The sequence below is a fragment of the Sitophilus oryzae genome, unplaced genomic scaffold (genome assembly GCF_002938485.1).
Source record: "Sitophilus oryzae breed Bouriz unplaced genomic scaffold, Soryzae_2.0 scaffold_1620_pilon_pilon, whole genome shotgun sequence".
Taxonomy (NCBI): Eukaryota; Metazoa; Arthropoda; class Insecta; order Coleoptera; family Curculionidae; genus Sitophilus; species Sitophilus oryzae.
Genome location: NW_022146304.1, coordinates 4,362,979 through 4,387,485, shown reverse-complemented (window position 1 = coordinate 4,387,485; position 24,507 = coordinate 4,362,979). Strand labels below are relative to the sequence as shown.

Below are 24,507 nucleotides of genomic sequence, written 5' to 3'. Positions count from 1 at the left end.
AAGTTGGCGTTAAATGCATAAAAATTGGTCTTAATCCTGTTCTTGCACAAAAAAGTAAAGTAAGGCATTTTAAGTTAACGTCTCCTTGTTTCTGCCGTGTCAATAGATTTTATACTCTTGCCATAGAACATTAGCACTACAGAGTTTCCAGACGGTCACCGGTCCATCCATTCGCATCCTCTAATGTCGCTTAACTTCGGTGATCTATCAGGAACCGGTGTTTCGACGTAGCTGTGCTGTTGCCTATCTTACACAAAATGCAGTAAGTATAAAAACACAGGATGTTTCAAATTTATTACACGCTCAAATTTCAACAGATTATTCCTTACTTTCAATCAGGGGTGGATGGGGAAGTGGAAACCGGCCCGGGAATAACAGGCAACCGGCCCGAATCCACAAAAACAAAATGACCATAACGTAGAAACATATTTTATTTATTAATATACAGGGTGTCCCAGAAATAAGTGCAAGTATTTTAACTGGTAGTATATTTCGGCCTCAGAAACACGCCTATCAGTTTTTTTTACGAAAATTTGGAATTTTTTGAAGAAATTTTTGGAATTTTTTTAGTTTTAAGTTAAGAAAACATAATTTCTTGATAATCTGACAACTGACAATAGGTAGTACAGACAAGATCCGGTGGTTCTCAAAATTTAAGCAAAAAAGCATTTTTTGTTTAAATTTTCACTTATAATATCACAAGAGCTTAAATTATTTTCGGAAATTTTTTTGAGGGCACGAATATTTTGAAAATTATCCCGAGTCGAAGACGAGGGATAATTTTCCTAAAATATTCGTGCCCGAAAGAAAATTTCCAGGAATAATTTAAGCTTGCGTGGTATTCGGTAAGAAAATTTCACACCTAAATTTGAAAAAATATTAACCAACATGACATTTTAAAATAATTTCAATTTGTTAAGTTGGCTAAGGTATTGATGTTTTGACATATTATGTGTTTGTCATTTTTGTTTGCGATTCTGTCATTAAGCTATTACTAGTTTTAAAACGTCTGTACGTAGAGTAAGAAGTGTATAGCGAAATGTCGCGATTTGGAAAAGTAAACCAACAAGTCATTAAAGAAGAAATTGAAAATATAAAACCAGATAACACCCGAAAATCAAAATCAAGTGTATGGAAACAGTTTGTTGAATTTTGTGATGAAAAGTCGTATAATATTCATGAGTGTATGAGTGTAGTACAGCTGGCTACTATACTGGAGGACTACGCATTTAATATGAAAAAGAAAAATTTTGAAGATTATAAGGAAAGTGTGGTCAAAGTGATGTGGAACTCTACTGCTAAGCAGTTGCAAGAAATTTATTACGAAAAATATAAAATAAAATTTAATCCGTTTTCTGATGTGGAATTTGTGACCGCCAGAGCTGCACGCGATGCTAAGCGCAAAATACTACAGAGAGATTCAGCAAAAAGAAAAGTGAGTGCTTCAGCCTTAACCAGTGACGAATACAAAAAAATTATTGAAATGTGGGATGAAAATACTCCAGATGGGTTGCAGCGTAAATTTTTTCACATAGTTTCACATGAGCTGGCATGGAGAGGAGGGGAAGGACATTCTGCTTGTATCCAATACTTCAAAGAAGAAACTGATAATTTCGGAAACCCAAAAGGTCGGATAGAATATAATCCAATTTTCTCTAAAACCACACAAGGTGGTTCTAAAAAACTGTCGGATAGTAAATGGTTGATTAGAAATTTCGAAAATCCACAAATGTGTCCGGTTCGCTTGTTTAGAAAGTTGATGGAAAAAAGGGGAAATCTTATTCAAACCGACAGACTATTCTTAACACCAAACCCATACTGGAATCAACCCAATTCGAAAGGATGGTACAAGAATAGCCCAGTTGGTAAGAACATTGTATCTTCATGGTTTAAATCAGCAGCTTCAGATATAGGAATTGACACTAAAAAAGTTAAAATAACCAATCATTCTGCAAGAGCAACAGCTGTTTCGAATTTGGCCAAGAAAGGAGTTGGTGAACAACAGCTCATTAAAATTACTGGACATAGTAATAGTCAGTCGATCAAACCTTACTTACAGTTGGACGCTGAACATCATCAACAGATGATTGAATCCATGAGGAGCATTTCATCAAGTACTAGCCAGTTCAATCATGATCAGAGCACAATGCAAAATAAAACAGAAAATACCCAGATTCAAACCACCAATTCAAGCCAGCCTACAAACATTTACAATAATTGTGTTTTTAATATTAATAAAACCTATAATTACTAAATGTGTTTCGTTATTATTTTGCTATATTAGTCGATATCATTAAAGATTTGGATTGAAGATAATTCAACATGAAATAAATTCTAAAAAAATCATATAGATATATCCATCATATTTCGTTAAATAGAAAAATACCAGCTTTAGTTAAATAAAGGCGGCAGAACTATATTTTTTAGAACATGGCAATTTCGAAGAAATTCATATGTAGGTATATCTAACATATTTCCTTAAATCAAAAAATATTACCAACCTTAGTTACATCAAATGCTAAAACTCAAATGGGTAATATTTCAATATATAGACATTGTAGTTCATTCACATTATGATTGTAGATCTTATGTTTACCTTTTCAACTGTCAAAAAATTTCGACTAAAGTTTCGTGGCGCCTCGAAAAAATTTCCGGAAACTAGTAAACATTAAAGCATGTTATTGGTTGAAAAGTAGAGGTGTGAAATTTTCAAAGTAAAATAACTCCGTTATTTTGAACTTATGTGAAAAACAATAAAGAGAAAATATGTTTCTTTTGACCAAATTCCACCCTCTTAAAATACTTGCACTTATTTCTGGGACACCCTAGGTAAGGGTCAACTATCCTTAAGTAAGGGATTTTCGCTCGGGCGAAAAAAACTCTTTTGCCTCCGATTTTTTAAAAATATTGAAATTGTCTTGATCCAAATTTTTATAAAGATCAATATCGGGTGGGACATCTGAATTCTTACTAGAAAATAGCTCAGTTTCACAGGGTTCTACTGTTTTATTTCCATTATCGATAACATTTGATCTTGAATATGCTACGATTTTGAATCACGGTTTTGAGAAACTTTAAGTTCTTCAGCTGGAACAATCCTCTATGAAATACATTATTTTTAGATTTTCTGATATATATTTTCTTACAGATTGTAGAAAGAAAGCCTCTTTTTTCTGGTACAGCAGCAGCCTCGTCATGTATACGTGTCTTAATTTTGGTATAATTCTCATCACGTAACTTTTCCTAGTTTCTACATTTGGCATCTTGTATGATAATGCCATGACTCAAACGAAAAAAACCTAGGCAATACCTAAGCAGTGGACATAAATGTGTTTTAATAAAAGAATATTAGTCAAACTATACAGAATGAGTCTTAAATAAGCGCAAATATTTTCAGGGGTGGTATATTATATCACCACCAGGTGCCAGGACACGTCTATGAGTTTTTTTTGTAAAAATGTTGAAAATCGTGCTTTTTCTTTTAAATTTTCCTGTATATTTTAGAAAATTTTTTAGAACTTCCTGTTCACTGCAATTTTTTCCACGGTATAGTTTCTTAATCTTTGATATTACGGCACAAAAAGTGATGCAAATACAGAAAGATTTAGGCGGCAATTTTTTTTTTAAAAAATCAGTTTTTTTTAAATTCAAATTTTAATAACTCGGTTATTTTGGACTTATTTGAAACACGGCAAAGAGAATATAGTATGTTTTTTTTTATTCATATCTACCAGCCCTGAAAATATTTGCTTGCACAAAGCAAACAAAAAAAAACATTTCAAATGGAACAACAAACAAAATTATTAGATATTTATTAAAATTATAAGTGTCTCAGAGGAAAACATCTAACAATACCTAGTTATTTTAAAAATTGATGTTTATGTTTAAAAGCAACTAACCATTATATTGATGCAAATTGATTAGTTAGTTAGGCAGTCACTAGAATCTTACGTAATTTTAGTTAGAAGATTAACCATTTAATTTTTCCTAAATCAATCTTTTTTTGAGTTCTGATCGGGACCGGCCCACCGGCCCATCTTTCCACCGGCCCACCGGGAATTTTCCCGTTTTCCCATATGGCCCATCCACCCCTGCTTTCAATTACTTAAAAATTATTTTTTTAAATATTTTCTATGAAGAAATTGTATCCCTTCGCAATGAAAGAGTCTTGCAGCAAAACCAAGGCTAAGACTGGACCCTGAAAGAACAAGACCAAGACTACTTATTAAACTGCAAGTGCAAGACCAAGGAGCTCTTCTCTTAGTCTTGGTATATCTTTTGCTCATCAATAGCACGTAAGTATGTTTTATTGGGTTAACCGCAAACTTAATAAGTATATAAATCGTGTGTAAATTCTAACAATCAGAAGAAAAAACGGCAGAACATATTCTATGGTAATGCGATAGACAGTAGAATGTGTGGTTCTTTGTACTAGGCAATATGATATCACTGGTAAGGAGCTAAATTGAAGATTCAATCTTCTAGTAATTACATTACTGACTTTGCGAAAAGAAAGACAACTTTTTCAGTTTTATATAGATTATTTCAGCTGCATAATGCGCTAGCATATCGAATCGGTGGTACAAAGAACCACAGTGCCAGGCTAAATTGAAGATTCAGTCTCCAAGTTATTAGACTTCGTGAAAAGACGCATGACTAGAAGATGTAACCTAGAGTTTAGAGGACTCGTCTAAGTCCGTACGTCGCGTACGACGTGTGGTGGCTCTGCTTCTGGCTCCAAGGACCTGACGGCCGCACGCACCGCCCGTCTCCAATTTTCCCTGTTTTCTGTCCTTCGAACGGCTCCCTCCAGGTTGGTATTCATAAGTTTTTTAACCATATCCATCCGCCTGGTTGGTGATCTGCCTCGGCGACGGGATCCTGCAGGTCTTCCTTGTACTACCAGTCTCTCCATGTGCACCCTCCTGTTGACATGGCCGAAGAAGGAAAGTATATATAGACAGTGCTGGAAAGTCTTTGTGATAATTGGATTTCGTTAAGGACCGACACATTGGTGCCATGTGCTGTCCATGGTATTCGCAACATCCTCCTCCAGCACCACATCTCGAATGCGTCAATGCGTCGTCTGTCGGCTGCTAACAATGTCCATGTCTCCGAAGCATAAAGCATAACCGGAAAGACAATTACCAGGTTTATTTTTGTCGATTTTGTTATATGACTGTTCGACCAAACTTTGGTGAGCTGCGTCATAGTCAGAGGATTACGATGAGCCTAAAGGCCCCCAACTCAGGCCGCCTGTGCACACCTGGCCTGGCCTGAGCGAAATCGGACCCTGCTTGGATTTGGTCTGCCCAAAATGCTCGTTTATTTTCTTTCACATTTTTTCAGTCTTTATTAAGGTTAATCCTCACTATACCTTCCGTTTCCATTCCATATCTGTTCCGTATTTTTTATTGCATTGACGCTATACGTAAGTTTCCGTTCCGTATCAGTTACAAACTTTTTATTGTACCTACAATTTATATCATTACGAAAGTTTTATTTTAAAAATTTGTATCTTTTGAAAAAAGTAATAGATTTAGTTAAGAGGTGAAAGAATAAATAAATATTAGAAAAATATTTTAACAGAGCTGGTACAAATCTAAGAACTTGACAACGCTGTTTCCGATACGCTTCAGTCCGTCCGCCAAAAAAATGTATGGAAGGAAAGGATATGGAACGGAAGGGAAACGGAACGGATGGTGTGCATGTGTATTGTCCTATTCATTTACATGATATAATATTTTTTGTAAATAGAAGGGAAACAGAAGGGAGCTGATATGGAAGGTATAGTGAGAATCAACCTTTAACTGGAAATAAAATGCCGATTTGTAGTAAACAGTTTTAATGCCATTTTATTGAATTATACCGGGTGCGTCTCAAAAGTGGCTGACCCCTATAACTTTTTTATTTTTTTTCTCAGATAAAAACCGAGATTTGGCATGTTAGTATATATGACATAAATTAGGATTGATTGACATATTCGATGTTTTTGGTCACTTCCTATTTCATCGGAAATGACTACGCCTATTGATTTTTAAATGGCACCCTCGGTATTTTTTACCTTATTTGGTAGAAGATGACATTTTGAATAGAATGACATATCAATGTCAACTTTTGTCATTCTCGCTCAATAAAAAATCGTATTTTAATTTTCAATCTAGAGTGCCATCATATCTCAATTTTTTTAAATGGAACGAGTGTGGCTCATTAGCATATTTGGAAAAGGCATTTTTTACGAATAATTTGATACTACATACTTGATATTTCGAGTCAAATTTTCGTTATGAACAGCATGTTATAATTTCAAATAAACCATATGCAAAAATGTTAAAAGTTGGTTGTTGTCATTTGATATGTCATTCTATGCAGAGTGTTATTTTCTGTCGAATAAAGTAAAAACATACAGAGGGTACCATTTAAAAATCAAAAGTTGTAGTGATTTCCGGTGAAACAGGAAGTGACCGAAAGCAATTGAATACGCCAATCTATCCTAATTAATGTCATATACTAACATACCAAATATCATTTTTTTAACTGAAAAAATAAAAACGTTATGGGGGTGAGCAACTTTTGAGACGCATCCGGTATAAAAGCATGCCATTACGGAGAATAAAAAATAAGGATTATTGTAACAAGAATAAAAAGTCCCCAACCACTACATATAGTAGAAAAACTAAAAGAGAATTATTCGGAAGCAAATAAGGAAGTAGTTGTTAAAAAGAATAATAAATTAAGATGTCCTTTTAGAAAAAAAAAACAAAGTCTTAAAATAATTTATCGTTAAAACTGCACAGTTGAAACTGCACAAACTGGCCTGCATAGTCCATTCGTGTTAAAGAACTGAGTAACTGAGCGTCTGTAGAGGCTCTTTACACAATAAAAAAAAACAATATCGAATATCCGATGAACAATCAGACAAGCGAAATTAAAAACGATAAAAAAATACAGAAAAAAAGACTGAATCTCTCCCAAAACCGACCATCCACCTCCAATCCGTTCCTTCTCCAAAATAAAACCGTTTCCCCCATCGAGACGCGGCTCAGTGTACGGCAGAATCTCGAACCGAACAAACACAAATATAATAACATACAATGTTGGTCCTTCGAGCGTTGTTCTTGACGCTCTTCGTCGTTTACCAGGCCAACGCTTTGGCCGAATTGGAGGAAGTGTTTGCCTGGAAGGAGTTGACTTTTGACTGGCCCAATGAGGATGCCAAGAACGCCGCTATCAAAGATGGAGAATACGTGCCCGAGAACAATTTGCCTTTGGGGCTGGACAGGTGGAAGAATAAGCTGTTCGTTACTGTGCCCAGGTAAGGGAATTACATTTCTATGTTTCCTAATTGATGCTTTATGTTCCAAAAAAAAATAATATTAGATTTCCAGTTTGAGATTTCCACTAATCTTTTATAAAAATATACAATACTAATAGCGCTCTTAAGATACAGGGTGTACTAGAAATAAATGCAAGTATTTTAAGGGGTGGTATATCTGGCCAAAAGAAACATTTTTTCTCTTTACCATTTTTCAAATAAGTCCAAAATAACCGAGTTAGTTACTTTACTTTGAAAATTTAAACAAAAAAGTTTTTTTGCTTAAATTTTGAGCACCACTGGATCTTTTCTGGATGTTCTTTCATGTAAATTTAATCTACTATCTATGTTGCCATATTATCAAGAAATTATGTTTTTTAACTTAAAACTAAAAAAATTTCCAAATTTTTTTTTGCAAAAAAACTCATAGGAGTGTTTCTGAAGCCGAAATATACTACCAGTTAAAATACTTGCACTTACTTTTGGGACATCCTGTATATACAAAAGTGGAGTTCCATTTGAAGAAAATGATTAATGATAATTTTGTAAGTTTATAATTTTGGAAAACCGTATACTATATACAGGGTAGCCCATTAGTACGATGAAGTTCAATATCGTCGTTGTTATTGAATATATTTATGAAAGAAAGTTTTATACAAATGTTGCGCAAATTTAAAACAAAAATAAAACTTTATCATAACTTTTTTTTTGGCACACCCTGTATACCAAAAAATATTTTTAGTTTTTAGTATATGCCCCTTTATAAATCATGCAACATCTGTTAAGACGACCTAAAACGACCGACATTGGACTTCCTCGCACTAAAATAATAAATATTTTTCATTTTTTTCAAATGGAACTCCACTTTCTTATTTCACTAGTCAAAAGATTTTGAGTTTGGTAGATGGAAAGTAAATAAATAATAAAAGTTGGTAATAGAAAAGATGTTGGGTTTCGTATGAAACCATTTTGGTATAGGTAGTGTTTAATATGAAAATTTATAAAGTTTTACAGAGAATTTAAGTATGTAATGAAAAATTAAGATACCCACTTAAAATAGGAAAGTTGCCGTCAATTTCCGGAAGTGCCGCCATATTGAAAATAATTTTAGTCGATAGATCTCGCTGTGAAACAATGATTTTCAAAAAATTTCCGATCCAGATGTTGTAGAAACTTCTAATGCACGCTCAGCCCCCTGTATATAATTCATATACAGGACACAATTATATACAGGACACCCTGTATATAATTCATTAAGGATACACCAATAATATTTATTAAAACAATGCCAGAAAAACATAACATAAACAATCAGTCGTAAATAAAAATCATATACTAACATAGAAAACACTAACTCAATATCTATTGGTATAAAAAACTTGCTTTAAATAAAAGTCATTAAAGGTCATTTACCGTATGAGATTATTAACGAACACGTTTTTCAGTTAAGGATCATCATGTGATGCTGTTGTAATATGAATTGGCATAAAAAAATTAAACTTACAAGGATGAAATGAAGACCCAGATCACCTTCGTATATTGCAAGACATAAAATATAATATTCTGTATCTATAGCATAACAAGAACGAGTTTTTATTAGCAAATTGTATGCTTAATAACATACTAACAATTTATTTTTTAATTTAGTTGTTTCTTTACAAAATTTCTTTTAATACGCACTTCGATCAATTATGCAAAAGTTCGGAATACCCAACAAATTTCTTACAGTGTGTAGTGTGTATAGTATGCTTCTATAAAAACAACAATTCGAGAGTGTCACATCATGAAGAGCGATTCCTTCCTAACAAATACAGGAGTTAGGCAGGGATGTGTCAGTACCTATCCTATTCAACATATTCATGGCAGCCCTATAGTGGACACCAAACTGCAGGAAAGAGGAATAGCCATTAGATACAGATACGACGGCGGTCTGTTCAACATAAAAAGACTTAGGGCAAAAACACGTATAAAATTCAAAACAGAACTTCAATACGCTGATGACTGCGCTTTAGTTGCAAAATCGTTACAGCAATTTCAAAAAAATGCTAAATACATGTGCATACGAGGCTTTTTTTAAGCTGAACATCGATAAAACTAAAATCATGTGTACTCCTCCGGAAAATCACAACAACGTTATAAAAACCGGAGAGGAACTATTGGAATATGTAGTGGAATTTAATTACCTCGGCAGTTTGATTTCGGAAAAGACCAATATCGACTCTGAAATTCAGCACAGAATTAGCAGCGCCTCAATAGCTTTCTGGAAATTAAAGGACAGGGTTTTCTATAATCATGACTTGGGTACAAAAACGAAACTTGCACTGTACCAAGCAATAATAATCCCTACCATGTTATATGGAAGCGAAACCTGGGTGCCGCATGCCGTATCGCCAGCACATGAACGCATTAAACAAGTTGCAAAGACACTTTAGACAACTCTTTAGAATCAAATGGTTCCACCATGTCTCAAAAGTATCGGTTCTTGAAAAAGCTAACTGCGAGAGCGTTGAAGTCATGACTACAAAATCCCGCTTAAGATAGGCTGGTCACGTATGCAGAATGTAAGAAAACCGCCTACCAAAACCTCTGTTTTATGGTGAGCTTGTAGTTGGCAAGAGAAAACTGGGTGGACAACTCAAATCATACAAGGATATTTTCCACGAAAACTTAAAGGGGATATACATACAGAATGAGTGGGAAGAAGCAGCGCACAATAGAACGCAATGGAGAAGAATTGTAAACTCAGTTAACAGCGACAACCAAAAAGTAATAAGGCAACAAAGCAATACGATTTTTGAATGTCCGGAGTGCGGAAGAGAGATAAAATCGCGTATCGGGCTTTTCAGTCACAGAAAAGCTCATGAAAGAAAACGCCTTGCGTAACCATCTTCTGATGCGTGTCAAATACTCGTCAGTGAGTAATGGCAGTAGTACATGAACGCATTGAAAGAAAAAGAAAGAAAATAAAAGTGAAAATTTAGAGAATATAATATACAGGGTGTTTCAAAAACATGTGCCATCTCTCGTGGGGAGATTCCTCACGTAAAAATGAGATTTATTTTTCATATCAACATATATCCGATTCTGCTTTGTTTCGTAGCTACAGGGTGTTAAATTGTTAATAATCTATCGATTTATTACAATTTTCTTCCAAGTACTTTTAGTGATTCGAATGAAATTTTGAGGGTGAAAGTTACTATAAGTGCTACATATTTTAATGCTAAAAAAGTGTCGATAAATTCATCAGGGACGTGCATATGGGCTATCACTGGAATATTTAAAAAAAAAACATGTGCGCCATTGACTTTTTTCTTTTAATATCAAAATTGTATAGGTCATTTAATGCCAATTAAAAGCTATCTCTTGATATTTTGTCGAATTCGGCCTCCTTGATGAGATAAACGCAATTTTATTAATCAGAACTAGCGTGTACAAGCGACTTCGTTCACGTCGAATTAATCATTTGTAATGTTGATGATAAAGCAAAGCAAGAATTTCCATTAACATACAAACTGGATAAAATTTTCTCACATTTATGTCAGCATGAGAAAATACAATATGGCGATATTATTATATGACTTGGTAATATTTGAGGGGTAGTTTCATCTCGTTGGAATTTGACTTTCGAAAAATCCGTTTGCCAAAAAAAAGCTTTTTACGTCAAGCAGTTTAAACAGAATCGTGGTTAAGAAATTACCCAACATTTTGGAACACCCTGTATGATTTTTTAAAAAATTTCAAAATATGTAAAAAACCAAATAAATTATGCGTGTCCAAGCGTTTTCCCGAAAGACTAACCGTTTTTTAAATAACAAATATTGTAATATTTGAGGGGCGTTTTCACCCTCTTGGAATTTGAGATTCGAGAAACCCCTACTTATCGAAAGTCTACACCCACAGTCTATCCGTTTGCCAAAAATCAGCTTTAAACGTCAAGCAGTTTAAGCAGAATCGTGATTATTCAATGGTCATATTTTATGAAACTGGTTTTTAAATAAAAAATATTTTAATATTTGAGAGATAGTTTCACCCCCTTAGAATTCGAGTTTCGAAAAATCCCTTCTTATCGAATCTCTACACCCTAAAGTCAATCTGTTTTCCAAAAATGAGCTTTTTACGTCAAGCGCTTTAAGCAGGATCGTGATTAATCAATGACCAAATTTTTCGAAACACCCTGTATACATTTTTAAAAAATCTTAAAATATGTAAAAAAACAATGCGTTTTTTCGGAAACTTGACCGTCTTTTAAATAAAAAATATTGTAATATTTGAATGGTGGGTTCACCCTCTTGGAACTGGAATTTCGAAAAATCCCTTCTTATCGAACCACTACACCCTAGAATCAACCTGTATGCCAAAATTGAGCTTCTTACGTTGAGTGGTTTGAGCAGGATCGTGATTAATCACTATGTCAGTCACTTAAGGATTTTATATATCAGTATAGATTAATAATAGTATATTAAACAACGAGTTTCGAAAACGGCGTTTTGCACATGAGTTCGACAGTTTGTTGGCTCGAGCCGCAGGTAAGAGCCACAAGTCGAAAGAGTGTACAAAGAAGTTTTCGAACGAGTTTTTTACGCTATTTTTTCTACGACTACAAATTAGCAGCAGACTGACTCAGTTTTTGCCAGTTTTGTGGAATAATTTGCGATGTAATGATGACACTTTTCTGACGGCTGCGTTGTGTTTGGCGTTTCAGTTATAGCAACTTTTATCCTAAAAATTTCATTCGAAACGCTAGAAGTACTTGAGAAGAAAATTGTAATAAATCGAAAAAATATTAAGACTTTAACACCCTGTAGCTATGAAACAAAGCAGAATCGGACCTATGTTGATAGAAAAAATAAATCTTATTTTTCCGTGAGGAATCTCTCCACGAAAGATGGCAATTGTTTTTTGAAACACCCTGTATATTTAAAAAAGTAACTGATTTGAGTTACCGAAAAATAAACTCTCTAGCATTTTAAAACATTACACATAATTATAACTATTTGATTGTACCATGAGAGATCACCCTGTATCCGAGGAAATAATCATTTAAACCGACTATAAAACACGCCTCGCGCACCTTTGGAAAAGAGAAAACAATCACCCACGGGCGTAACTCTAGGGCGGCTGATGCAATTATCCGATTTGATTAATCGCAGTGCCTTACGTAACAGGTCGATGCCGATTACCATAATTACACTTGAACATAACGTTTTTAAACACCGGTTCTTGTAGCTGTTTAGCAATGACATTGCATTAAAAGGTTTTCATTTTTAATAAAATCGTTTTTAATGAATTATAATTTGCGTTTAATTTGCATACAAAGTGTGACAAATGGTGGAGCATTGTTGAAAAGATAATTGGAGATTTCCTTAAATAAGTATGGTTGTGGTATGGTGTTTAGCGTGTGCACGGATTTAGTCGATCGAGATTAAGCATTGTTAATTAATTATACCTGAAAGATATAATGTGCTATATGAATAATTAATGTAAATTAACCTAATAGGTCACATGTTTTTTAAATGGGATTTATTTTTTCGTATTATTGCATGAACTATTTATGGAACTAGATGTTGAACACCTGGTGAATATTCAAATTGTGCTAATATATTATACCTGTTATACTCCAAAACATGTACTAAGGAATAAGTTATGCTCATACAAAAAGTGAGGAAAATCGACTACTTCGGCCCAAAATTTTACCGACCATATCATCTCTGTTGTATACGAAAAGACTATGCAATCAATATTTAAGAAATAGTATAGGTTAAGATGTTGGTTCAGATATAAATACTCATTTATATCTTAATCAACACCCAGGGCAAATTTTAGGGGCAAATACACCAGCATTGTCCTCCATAAAGTGGCTGGTCTGGACTAGATAAATTCTTCTTCTTAGCTTTCATTATTATTTCATTCAAACTATGCGCACAGAAAGCGTTTTCTCAAGCATCTGGAATAATCCCATACCCTCGGCATCCATATGCTCTTCTCTTTGAAGTAATAATTAAGCCTACATCCCAGACCGAAAAAGCTTCTGAAAATATAAATGTATATTGAGGGTAGGAACATTGGATCTGGTTAGGATGGGTAGTACTGTGGCGTATCCAGCACCTTTTGAGGAATGGGTATGCTGCCAGGAAAGGATTATCTGAAAAGAGCTAGTTCATTATTGGGTTATCACATTATATATTCATTCAAGATGAGCAAGGCTGTCCAAATTCAGAAATAGCTGGACAACAGAGACTCCACCTTCGATATATTCATCGATATAAAAGATGCTCAATCATATTTAAATTATGGAAGAAATTCAATCATATTTAAATACAGATTGCTACTCTATCTAAAGAAGAAAATATTCGACCAATGTGTACTACAAGTCATGACCTATGCACCTGGACATCATAAGGAAACTGCAGGTCGCACAACGCTCAATAGAACAAAATATGCTGGAAATAACCAAGAGAGACCGTAAAAGAATAGAATGGATACGACAAAAGACCCAGGTAATAGATGTCATCCATAGAGTCAAATCTCTCAAATAGAAATGGGCAGATGCCAATAATAGACAACAATGGGCCCAACTACAGAGCATCTAAATATGTGAGGGAGGCTACACCATAATTGGAAAATGTTGAATAAGCTGAAAATGATAATGATGATGATAAAAGATACGTTGAGATTTAAGAACAACAGCGTCTAAAAAGGGCGATTCCTGATGTGGTTAGTGGCTGGATATCCAACATGATCTCAGAAGAAAATGCTCTCTCTGTTAAAATCAGAGTGAGAGATGAAGAGATTGTAGGAGTGCTGACGAGAAGCTGTCCGTAGGGTGGAGTTCTGTTAAAGCTGCTATGGAACTTGGGCCTTGATAGCTTACTGAGATTGATAGTACTATTGATAGTGCCATCGACGACGTCAGTCACACTATTTTTGAATGCTCGGCCTGGGAACCAGGTAGATTAAAGATCAAAGGGATTTTTAAGGTACCCTTTAAAAAAGAAAACCTAATACACTCTATTGTGGAGGACGAAGATATATGGGAGGCTTTCGTGGCGTTTATATCACAGATTCTACGACAGAAAGGGCTTGATCAACGAAGGGCTGAAGAATGATCAAAGACCAAAGTCTAATGTAGAGAGGGGCATCTGCGCCGAAGTAATGCCGTAATGAAGTAAATGAAGTAATGAAAGTAATGAAGTAATGACGTATTTTTTTTGAATTGTATGATTTGTATTGTATTTTTTATTATTTGTATATTTTTTGTGCTTTTGTTTGTCTTGTAAATGCTTTGTCGATGAAGGTATTTTGGTTTTTTGTACAATAAAGCGTTATTTATTATTTATTATTATTATTATTATAATGCGTGAGCAGTTCCAGCGCAGTTTGTCAAACAAACAGGGTGGAATTTTTTTAGTCAGTAGGAATCCGGCACACCTCGGTCGCTAGAACAACAGACCAGGGGTGGAACTCTGTAATGAAATAGCGATCGGTAGCGATAAAGAATACTGTCGCTTGCCGTTTAGCTTGTACGGCCAAGGTATCAAAGTATCCTTCATCGCTACCGATCGCTATTTCGTTACAGAGTTCCAGCACAGGCGTCTAAGAAGATTTTTTTACTATTCCCAGAAAAAAAAATACTATTGATAGTACTACTTGATAGATTACAGAGGCTTAACTTTTGATTCAAAACTCAGTTGGTATATTCGCCTGGAAAGGAGACTAAAAAAAGTTTTATATATCATATGAAAGTTGTTACAGGACTAAAAACCTGGGATAATAGTAGTAATGTGGATGTACACTGTGATCGTGAGACCATTATAGCTTATGGCTCCATTGTTTGGTGGTCTAACACTCAACAAATAAAATCAATGCCCAAGCTCAATGAAGTTCAGAGAGTCGCCTCTCTGGAATCATGGATGACTAATTTATTAAATTATTCAAACGCATTTTTTGACACTCACTCTCATAGCTAGTCATCGTCTGTATCTCTTTTACTTTTAATACATTGGAAACTATATTGTCTCTATTTATAGACAACTATATTAATTATAATTTTTTGTTTTAGATGGAAAAACGGAGTGGCAGCAAGTCTTGCATACGTTCCACTGGACGCCCCAATAAACAAGAGCGCAACATTCATACCGTATCCAGACTGGAAAGCCAACACAATCCCAAAAGGCGATACCAAACCCGAAAGTGATAATCATATCATCTCCACATTCAGGTCACTAGCAATAATCTTTAACGAAATTTTAAATAAATTAATCTCCTGATTTCGCTAATGCTAAAATGGATGCATCGGAACCTTTAAACGCAAATATCTTGAAAACCGTTCACTTTTTTGAACTAAATGAAGAGCACATTTTTACATAGTAAAAAAAATCCTAGCTTTAATTTTCATTTACTGAAATTACTGAATCTATAAGGATAAAAGAAGTACCACTAGTACTCTCTACCCTAATGGAAAGTACCCTTTCACGCCTGTTACGGAATTTTACTACTATCGCCATTTGCTTTGGCATTAAAATGTGTGTAAGAGTACCAATAAATTTCAAGAAAAAACGGTTTACCAATGTTCTTAAAAATAAAGAAATATATTATATTTATTTAACCTTTCAAGGGCTGTAATTTCTTCGGGAAGCATTTTAGGGCATATGTTTAATTTTTATCTGTAGAATCACCCACCGAAGTTAGATACACTATTTTTGACACCCTGTATATTAATTTACCGATGATGTTCTAAAATCGTACTAATTTCTGTTTAGAGTTTCTGTGGACCCTTGTGACCGACTTTGGGTTATGGACACCGGATTAGCTGACATTTTGGGAAGCCCCAAACAGATTTCTCCACCTGCAGTAGTCATCTACGACTTGAATACCAACACTCTCCTCAAGAGATACACTTTGAAAGAACACGAGGACGTCAAAGCGAGTTCTTTCTTTGCCAATATCGTAAGTACATATTTTTCTTTATAGGCTACTAAGAAAGTTAAAAACCGCCTTAAAGTTAACATGTATTAGTATTGTTAGATAAGTATATACATTTTTATATACTAACTTGTTTATTTAATACATCGAGGAGTTATAATTATGAGTAAAATTAGGCTCAATATCCAATATACAGGGTGTTTCAAAACAAATGCGAAAAACTCTAGGGGGTGATTCCTTGTTCAAAATAAAGGGTAGTTTGCTTTATAAAGGTTGGGTCATAAGTCAACCACTAGGGAGATATCGCGGTACAAAGATGGCGGAAAAATAATGTTTTTATTTTTTATCTTGAAAACGAAAAGAGATAGACTAATGAAATTTTATGGAAGCATTACTGTTATGAAAACACACTTTCATGTATTTTTTTTACTTTTTTAAAATGAGTGGAAGGGGTTGAAATAAACTACCCCTATCATTCTTGTTAACGAAATTTAAAGAAAAATCTTATCAAACACATGCAAATGCTTTAATTTGAATAGTTTAGTTTGTTTAGAAACTTTTTTACCTCTTGTGTTTTTTTGATAAAACTCACCGATTGGAAATTAAAAAATAAAATGTAAAGCATTACATGTGAGGACAAAAAACATTTTTAGATTAAGAATCTAGTGATAATAACGATAATAATAATCATCTAGATAATAACGTATTGCAGTAGAGTAATGTCAAATAAAATAATATTAGGAACATCTAAAAAAGTAACAGCGGCCGACTAGATTTTTCCTAAAAAATTACAGCAGCCCACTAGATTCTTTATCAGAAAATGTTTTTTTGTCCTGACATGTAATGCTTTACATTTTATTTTTTAATTTCAAATCGGTGAGTTTTATCAAAAAAATACAAGAGATAAAAGTTTCTAAACAAACTAAACTATCCAAATTAATTTTTTTGCATGTATTTGATAAGATTTTTCTTTAAATTTCGTTAACAAGAATGATAGGGGTAGTTTATTTCAACCCTTCCACTCATTTTTAAAAATGTGAAAAAATTACCAGAAAGTGTGTTTTCATAACAGTAATGCTTCCATAAAATTTTATTAGTCTATCTCTTTTCGTTTTCAAGATAAAAAATAAAAACATTATTTTTCCGCCATCTTTGTACCGCAATATCTCCCTAATGGTTGACTTTTGACCCAACGTTTATGAAGCAAACTACCCTTTATTTTGAACAAGGAATCACCCCCTGAAGTTTTTCGCATTTGTTTTGAAACACCCTGTATAATGGTAATTTCATAGTTTGTAAAATATTGGTACCTGTAAAATAAATCCCATTAATGCTCCTTTTTCAATAATTTACTCGTATTTACATCTATTTTTACTTTACGATTATTATGCAAATAAAACCACTTCAGTCTCTCATACTTTTTTGGTTTTATGCAAATTTCACTTTTTAATAATGAATAATATTCAACTAATTTAAGGATTTCCAAACATAAAAATACTACAAAACAATACACTTCGTTAGTATGCAAAATGCAATAACATATTTTTTTAAATATATCTGTTTATAACAATAAGATCTATCCTTGAGACATCGTAATATCTTTATTACCATTCAGAAATGAATCGTATTTTTTCTTTTGACCAGCGATTCTTAAAAATGGATAGATAATACAATGGGTTGTATTCTAACATGGATAATTCGAAAACAATTGTCTTAAATATTTTTTAAATACTCGACAAGTACAGGGTGAGTCAACGATAGAGTAAAGTCCATTATCTCATTTATTTCGATGTTTACAAAAAAATATTAATTATAAAAATTATAGGGACGGTTAAGACACACATTTTAAAATTATTATAGAGTATACAGGGTGCTTCAAAAAAGTGTGGCGTATATAACATATGTTTTTTTAAATGCAATACCCTATTTTTTATTTTATTTTTAGATTCTGCGTAAAATTCCATAACTGTTTTGTATATAATGTTATATATCTAAAATTAATAGTTTTTGTAATATTTAAATTTGTTTAAACAAACGTTAGATTGCAGTGTGGTAAAAAATTGTCAGTGATGCCATTGTTTCTGAAGTTGGACAACTAAAATTTGGTAGGAGAATTTTATAGGGATATAAAAAAAGACCTATGTAAAGATATTTTAGTTAGATGCTACAGGGTGTTCAAAATATATTTATGAATTTCAACTACTTAAGATTAAGAAATTTCAAATTTTTTAAATGATACACCCTATATATTATCATTTTTTCTGATAGATTTTATAAAACTCTTCAACTTTTATTAAGTATGTCATGCATATACCTATTTTTAATAGTTTGCGATTTATTCCAATTTTTTCTATTTTTACCCATATTTTTAACACAATTATGCTATAAAATCATAGTTGCCATGACAAAAATTAATAATTATCAAAATTTCAGCGCTGTTAAGCAAGTTAAGAACAAAACTTAAATTTTAGTTTAATTTTTTGTAATCAGTATAAATGATAGAGTTAATAGTTACAGAGTTCCCTGAAATTAATTAGTCAATATGACTGATATACACGAACAAGCCAAGAAAAACATATTTTTTAGTTCAGTACTATATATTATATAGTACCTACTTCATTAAGTACTATAAGAATAGATGTAGATTATCTAGAAAACATTTTTATATTATATTATATGTTATTTTCAGTGTGGTAATGGGACGGTTTCGCGGCAGTAGTAATATTGGTTATATGATATGAATTATAAACTAGAATTACTACGAGAAAAAAACTTTGCTGTATTTTGAGGAAAATTCTTATATCAGTAGTCATCAACAATAATTAGGTAATCTAGTATTACCTTAATCTGTGGGTATTCGCTAGAACTAACTATTAAAAATATGTATATGACATACTTAATAAAAATTGAAGAGTTTTGTAAAATCTACCAGAAAAAATGATAATATATAGGGTGTAACATTTAAAAAATTTGAGATTTTTTAATTTTAAGTAGTTGAAATTCATAAATATATTTTGAACACCCTGTATCATTTAACTAAAATATCTTTTCTTATATCTTAGTTTTAGGTATATAACATTATATACAAAAAAGTTATGGAATTTTATGCAGAATCTAAAAATAAATTAAAAAATAGGGTGGTGCATTTAAAAAAACATATGTTATATCCGCCACACTTTTTTGAAGCACCTTGTATACTCTATAATAATTTTAAAATGTGTATCTCAACCTTCCTTATAACTTTTATAATTAATTTTTTTTGTAAACCTCGAAACAAATGAGATAATGGACTTTACTCTATCGTTGACTCACCCTGTACATGATGAGAGTAAGAATTATTTCATTCTCGTCTTCTACGATTTATAATATTTATATTTCTAAAAGAAAGAAAAATAATTAGCACTACTAAGTACAGTTAAAACATTATTCAAAGCTACGCATATTTATATCACAGCCTAGTTATAACCAGCCTGCCAACTTGCAATCATACCGACCTAGATAAGGATATTAGCTTATCTTATGTCGTGTAACAAATCGGATTCTGAGACATTGAAGCCCGTTTATAAAAAATATCGAGACTTTTGAACTGATTGCTGGCAACGTTTTTTCCTCAGTATTAAGGGGTGATCCTATGCCGGAAACTCTGCGACCTGTAAAGCATACCTGTAAGGCCTATTGTATTTCTTCCCTTTCTATGTCTGCACAGTTTCCTATCACTAAGGCCTGCACCAGCTTGTGCAGGTCTTTGATAGGATGGGAGCATAGTTTCTCCGGTTTTAGTTTTGGTTTCCCGAACAGAAAGAGTCACTTGCGATCCAGAACCTCACAGTGACATATTATGTGCTCTGCTGTTTCCGGATCTTTATCACAGAGTCTGTAGCAAATATTTCCTTGATACAGGTTGTGCTAGTTCAGGTATCACTTGACAGTCATATATGTCCTGTTAAGAGACCTATTTGTAATCTAAACTTTATTCCTGTTGAGCACTAGCAGTTCCTTTGTAGGTTTAGAAATTGCTACGAGGTTACTCAAAAAAGTCGAAGATGACCAGCTGCTATTGTATAAGATGTGGTTATGTCGTAGTTGATTATACAAAGTGTTCACAAAATTTAGTCAAACTTAGCTAAATTACAACAGACAGTGTCGGCCTTGTGGTCGAAATGATTGCGCTGCTTTCTAGTAGACGCAAGGTCGCCGGTTCGAATCCGGCCCCGGACATGGATGTTAAATGTGTGTGTGTGTCTGTATTTGTCCGATTTTAAACGCTAATTAAAAAAATTAAGAATTAAGCTGGCTGAATGTCGTAATAGACAAGTGGCCAAAAATAGGAAAAAAAAATTGCAACAGTCGGACACTACATATGAAATAAAAAGAGCCTGACTATTTAAAAACCATCTTCAATTATTAATATAGGGTATTTATAGCAAAAAAATCATTTTTTTATTAAAGTCTTTTATTTTGAAGTTACAAAAATAAAATATACAAAAAATGTAACAGGTTATAAAAATAATCAAACCAATTTAAAAAAAATACTAAATTTAGGTAAAAAAAAACTGTGAACGTATCTGTTAGGTAAAATAGTAGAGAGGGCCAACAAAAAAGTTTATTGAGTGCCTTACAACCATATACCTAACCAGTGTTCACTTTTATAAACATTTTCACTAAAGTGACGAGTAAGCGATTTTAATTTAGTATTATTATTTAAAATATGCTTTGGAGGTCCTTCTCAATAGCTTTTAATTTTTTGAATACACCATAGAACTCTGAAGGATGATTATTTCTATGCCGCACTCAGAATCGGTCATCGTGACGACATTATTTTTTTATTTATTTTCTAGATTGTGGATGTCACCAAAGATAATTGCGATGATGCCTACGCATACTTGCCCGACCTGGGAGGCTACGGTGTTGTCGTTTACTCCCTCAAAAACAACGACTCCTGGAGATTTAAACACAACTACTTCCATTTCGATCCTTTGAACGGCGACTTCAATGTCGGCGGAGTCAACTTCCAATGGACAGACGGTGTATTTGGATTAGCCCTGGGACCACAAGACTCTACAGGGTAAGTTAACAAACCATTAAAACAGACTGAACGATCTAATGAAAGAAATAATTTATTCACACTACTGTAGAAGTTAATACATTATGTTTGTTTCTAGTTTCCGTACTGTATACTTCCATCCATTGGCCAGCTTGAACGAATTCTCAGTTAGTACATCTGTCTTGAAAAACAAAACTTTAGCTGATGACCCTCATATCTACAATCTTTTCAAAGTAAAAAATACCAAAAAGGCAATAGTATCATGTATTTCACATTAAACATTTATTTTTCAGTTGGAAGGTAAAAAAGGAGACAAGACTCAAACTTCAGCTTCAGTTTTCGATGAAAAGTCAAACTCCTTGATCCTTACCCAGTTGAATAGAGATGGCGTTGCTTGCTGGAATCCTAAGAAGCCACTGAACTCTGACAACTTTGCTTTGATCGCCCATGATCCTGAGAAGCTAATCTTTACCAATGATATTAAGGTAGATAACTAATAATAAAGCCAGGGTGATACGGTCCAAGGCGTAGTGTAGTCCATATTCCTACTACCCAACTACACTTGGATGCTCTGAAATTCTGTATGCATGTTTGCTTCTATCGTATCAACTGTTTTATCCAAGTCGAGTTGGAAGGCTTTGTAACATCCAAGAAAGTTGTCTGTCAGCCTACTTACCTTGTGTGTCAGCCTTCTTCTTTCCAACTTGACTTGGATAAAACAGTTAAAACGATACAAGCAGCGTACAAGAGAGACGAGCGCAGCATTATTATAACTACAGTTAAACAGGTTGTGTTCTACGATGTTCTCTATGGGTATCTGGGAAACTACTGGAGATAGAGAGTCGGTTAAATGGGGAAAGAATTGCAGTTTTGTGGGGTCATAAATATGCGCCTTTCATATTTTTGAAAAGGTTCATGACTTACTAGATATTTAAAAAAAAAACAAATTTGGGCAAAATTTTTTAAAAATTGTCCCAATTCCATTATAATCTATTTTAGACACAAAGTTTTCAGATAAAACTTGTAGATAATCACATCCTTAATGAGATTGTGTCCTCCGTTTTTTTTTCTAAAGCCTGCAATTTTTAACATATGACAGAAACAAGGTTTTTTTTAAATCGAAACCATAGTTGGCCATGACTTCATAAAAAGCGCCATTTTTAAGCTTTTCATCGATATAAGCTATAATATGTGTTTTTCCGAAAAATTACTGAGTTATAGCCAATCCTTATAATTTTTAAACAATTTCACTGAATTAGCCATGGAAACAAGTTCAATCGTCGTTGCTCTCAGAAATGTGAAACTGTCACATCCAAACTGTAAATTAGAATAAACAAAAATTGTAAATATGAATTAATCAAATGAAGAAAAGCGTGTAGGATTATTGGTTCAACTTTTCTTGGCCATACATTTTCGAGGATACGTTGGCCGGTGAACGTTACTTATATGTTTTTTAGAGAACGGTTTTCAAGACATGTTAGAAAAGCTAAATTTAGATACTTGCGCATCAATAGAGTGGTTCCAACATGACTTTCATTATGACCCCCTCCTCCCTCCATAATTAAAGAAATGTTAAAAATTATTTATATCATAATTATGCAAACTCAGGGATAGGAACAGGTGGACCAATTGCGTGGGCCTCCTCGATCACCTGACCTATCCATTTTAGACTTTTTTATGCAGTATAGTTAACAAGGTTTGCAAAAGAACGTATGAATTAAGAGAGGCACTCGAAGAGGCGGCACGGGAGAAGTTTAATTAAGTCGACCGGTCTTTCTGTGAGAATAGCTAGTAATTCATCAGTTTTAAAAGGATGCATTTATGTATTCAAAACAATGCCGGATTTTTTGAACATTTTCTAAAATAACTTAGTAATTAATTGGCTATAACTCAGTAATTTTTCGAAAAAAAACATATTATAGCCAGTTATAGCTTATATCGCTGAAAAGCTTAAAAGATGACGCTTTTTATGAAGTCATGGCCAACTATGGTTTCCATTTAAAAAAAACATATGTTTGTGTCATATGTCAAAAATGACAGGTTTTAGAAAAAATCGGAGAACACAAACTCATTAGGGATGTGATTATCTACAACTTTTATCTGAAAACTTTTTGTCTAAAATAGTTTATAATTGAATTAGGAACAATTTTTTACAAGAGCCAAAATTTGTTTTTTTTAAATATCTAGTAAGCCATGAACTTTTTCAAAAATCCGAAAGGCGCATATTTGTGACCCCATAAAACTGCAATTCTTTCCCATTTAACCGACTCTCTACCTCCAGTTGTTTCCTGCGAGATACCCATAGAGAACATCGTAGGAAACTCACTCTGTATATGTATATGGCAGCATCCAAGTGTACTGGATCCAACTCGGTCCAAGTACACTTGGACCATATCAACCCGCCTTAACTAAAACCAACCAAAGTTTGACTGTGGTGATAAAAAGTGTATAAGTATTGAAGAATCAAAATTACTATGTATCTCCCAAGAAGTTAGAGTGATGTCACGATATTTTAATTTCTTTAAATTTATGTATTTGCAGATTGACGATGAAAGAAATTTATGGATCCTCTCAGACAAAATGCCCGCTTTCATCTATAGAAAACTGAACCCTCAAGAGGTCAACTATAGAATACTGAAAGTAAAAGTAGATGACGCTATTGCCGGCACTCCGTGTGTTGCTTAATATTTAAGTAACTGTTATAACTATTAATATTTAAGAATATGATTTTAGTAATAGTCATAAATTAGATATTTGTTCATATTTTTCATGAATAATAATAAACCGTTAAGATCTTTTTAGGCAAAGCTGACCTTTCATTAAAATAAAAATATTAATGTTTATATATGAGATTTATTTTCGACCTTTTAAAAAATAGCATAATGTGTCTAAAATTTTAAATAGAAAAATTCTGAGGACTGTTCGGGTAAAGCGGGTGTGTGGCCGAAGGAAATATATATTATATTTCAGAAATCTGCCTAAGCCTTAGCCCGGTCCTATCGTGTTAAGCCACACCCAAAATTCCAAACACACGTGCTTTGATTAAGGTTTGCAGAGCTTCAGCATTTGCCATAAAATAGCGAGCAATTTGTTACAAAACCATATAAATTATATATCACTGTAATCACAAAACGTCAACCTATTTCCGTATTGTAACGGAATTTTAAATTATGTCTTTATTTTCCAGAAAATTTAGTCCAAACATAAGGAATATTTTATTGATGTT

The 24,507-nt window shown here is 33.3% G+C and overlaps 1 protein-coding gene across 1 annotated transcript; it reads left to right on the top strand.

The window, feature by feature from the left end:
- The first annotated feature begins 7,016 nt into the window (after positions 1 to 7,016).
- On the top strand, positions 7,017 to 24,089 carry LOC115880242 (protein yellow). Its single transcript, XM_030897409.1, has 7 exons — positions 7,017 to 7,315; positions 15,375 to 15,533; positions 16,075 to 16,261; positions 21,076 to 21,302; positions 21,400 to 21,514; positions 21,575 to 21,766; positions 23,823 to 24,089. Exons 1-7 carry the CDS (start codon positions 7,095 to 7,097, stop codon positions 23,964 to 23,966), a joined length of 1,245 nt encoding a protein of 414 aa, XP_030753269.1. The 5' UTR covers positions 7,017 to 7,094; the 3' UTR covers positions 23,967 to 24,089.
- The last annotated feature ends 418 nt before the right edge of the window (positions 24,090 to 24,507 follow it).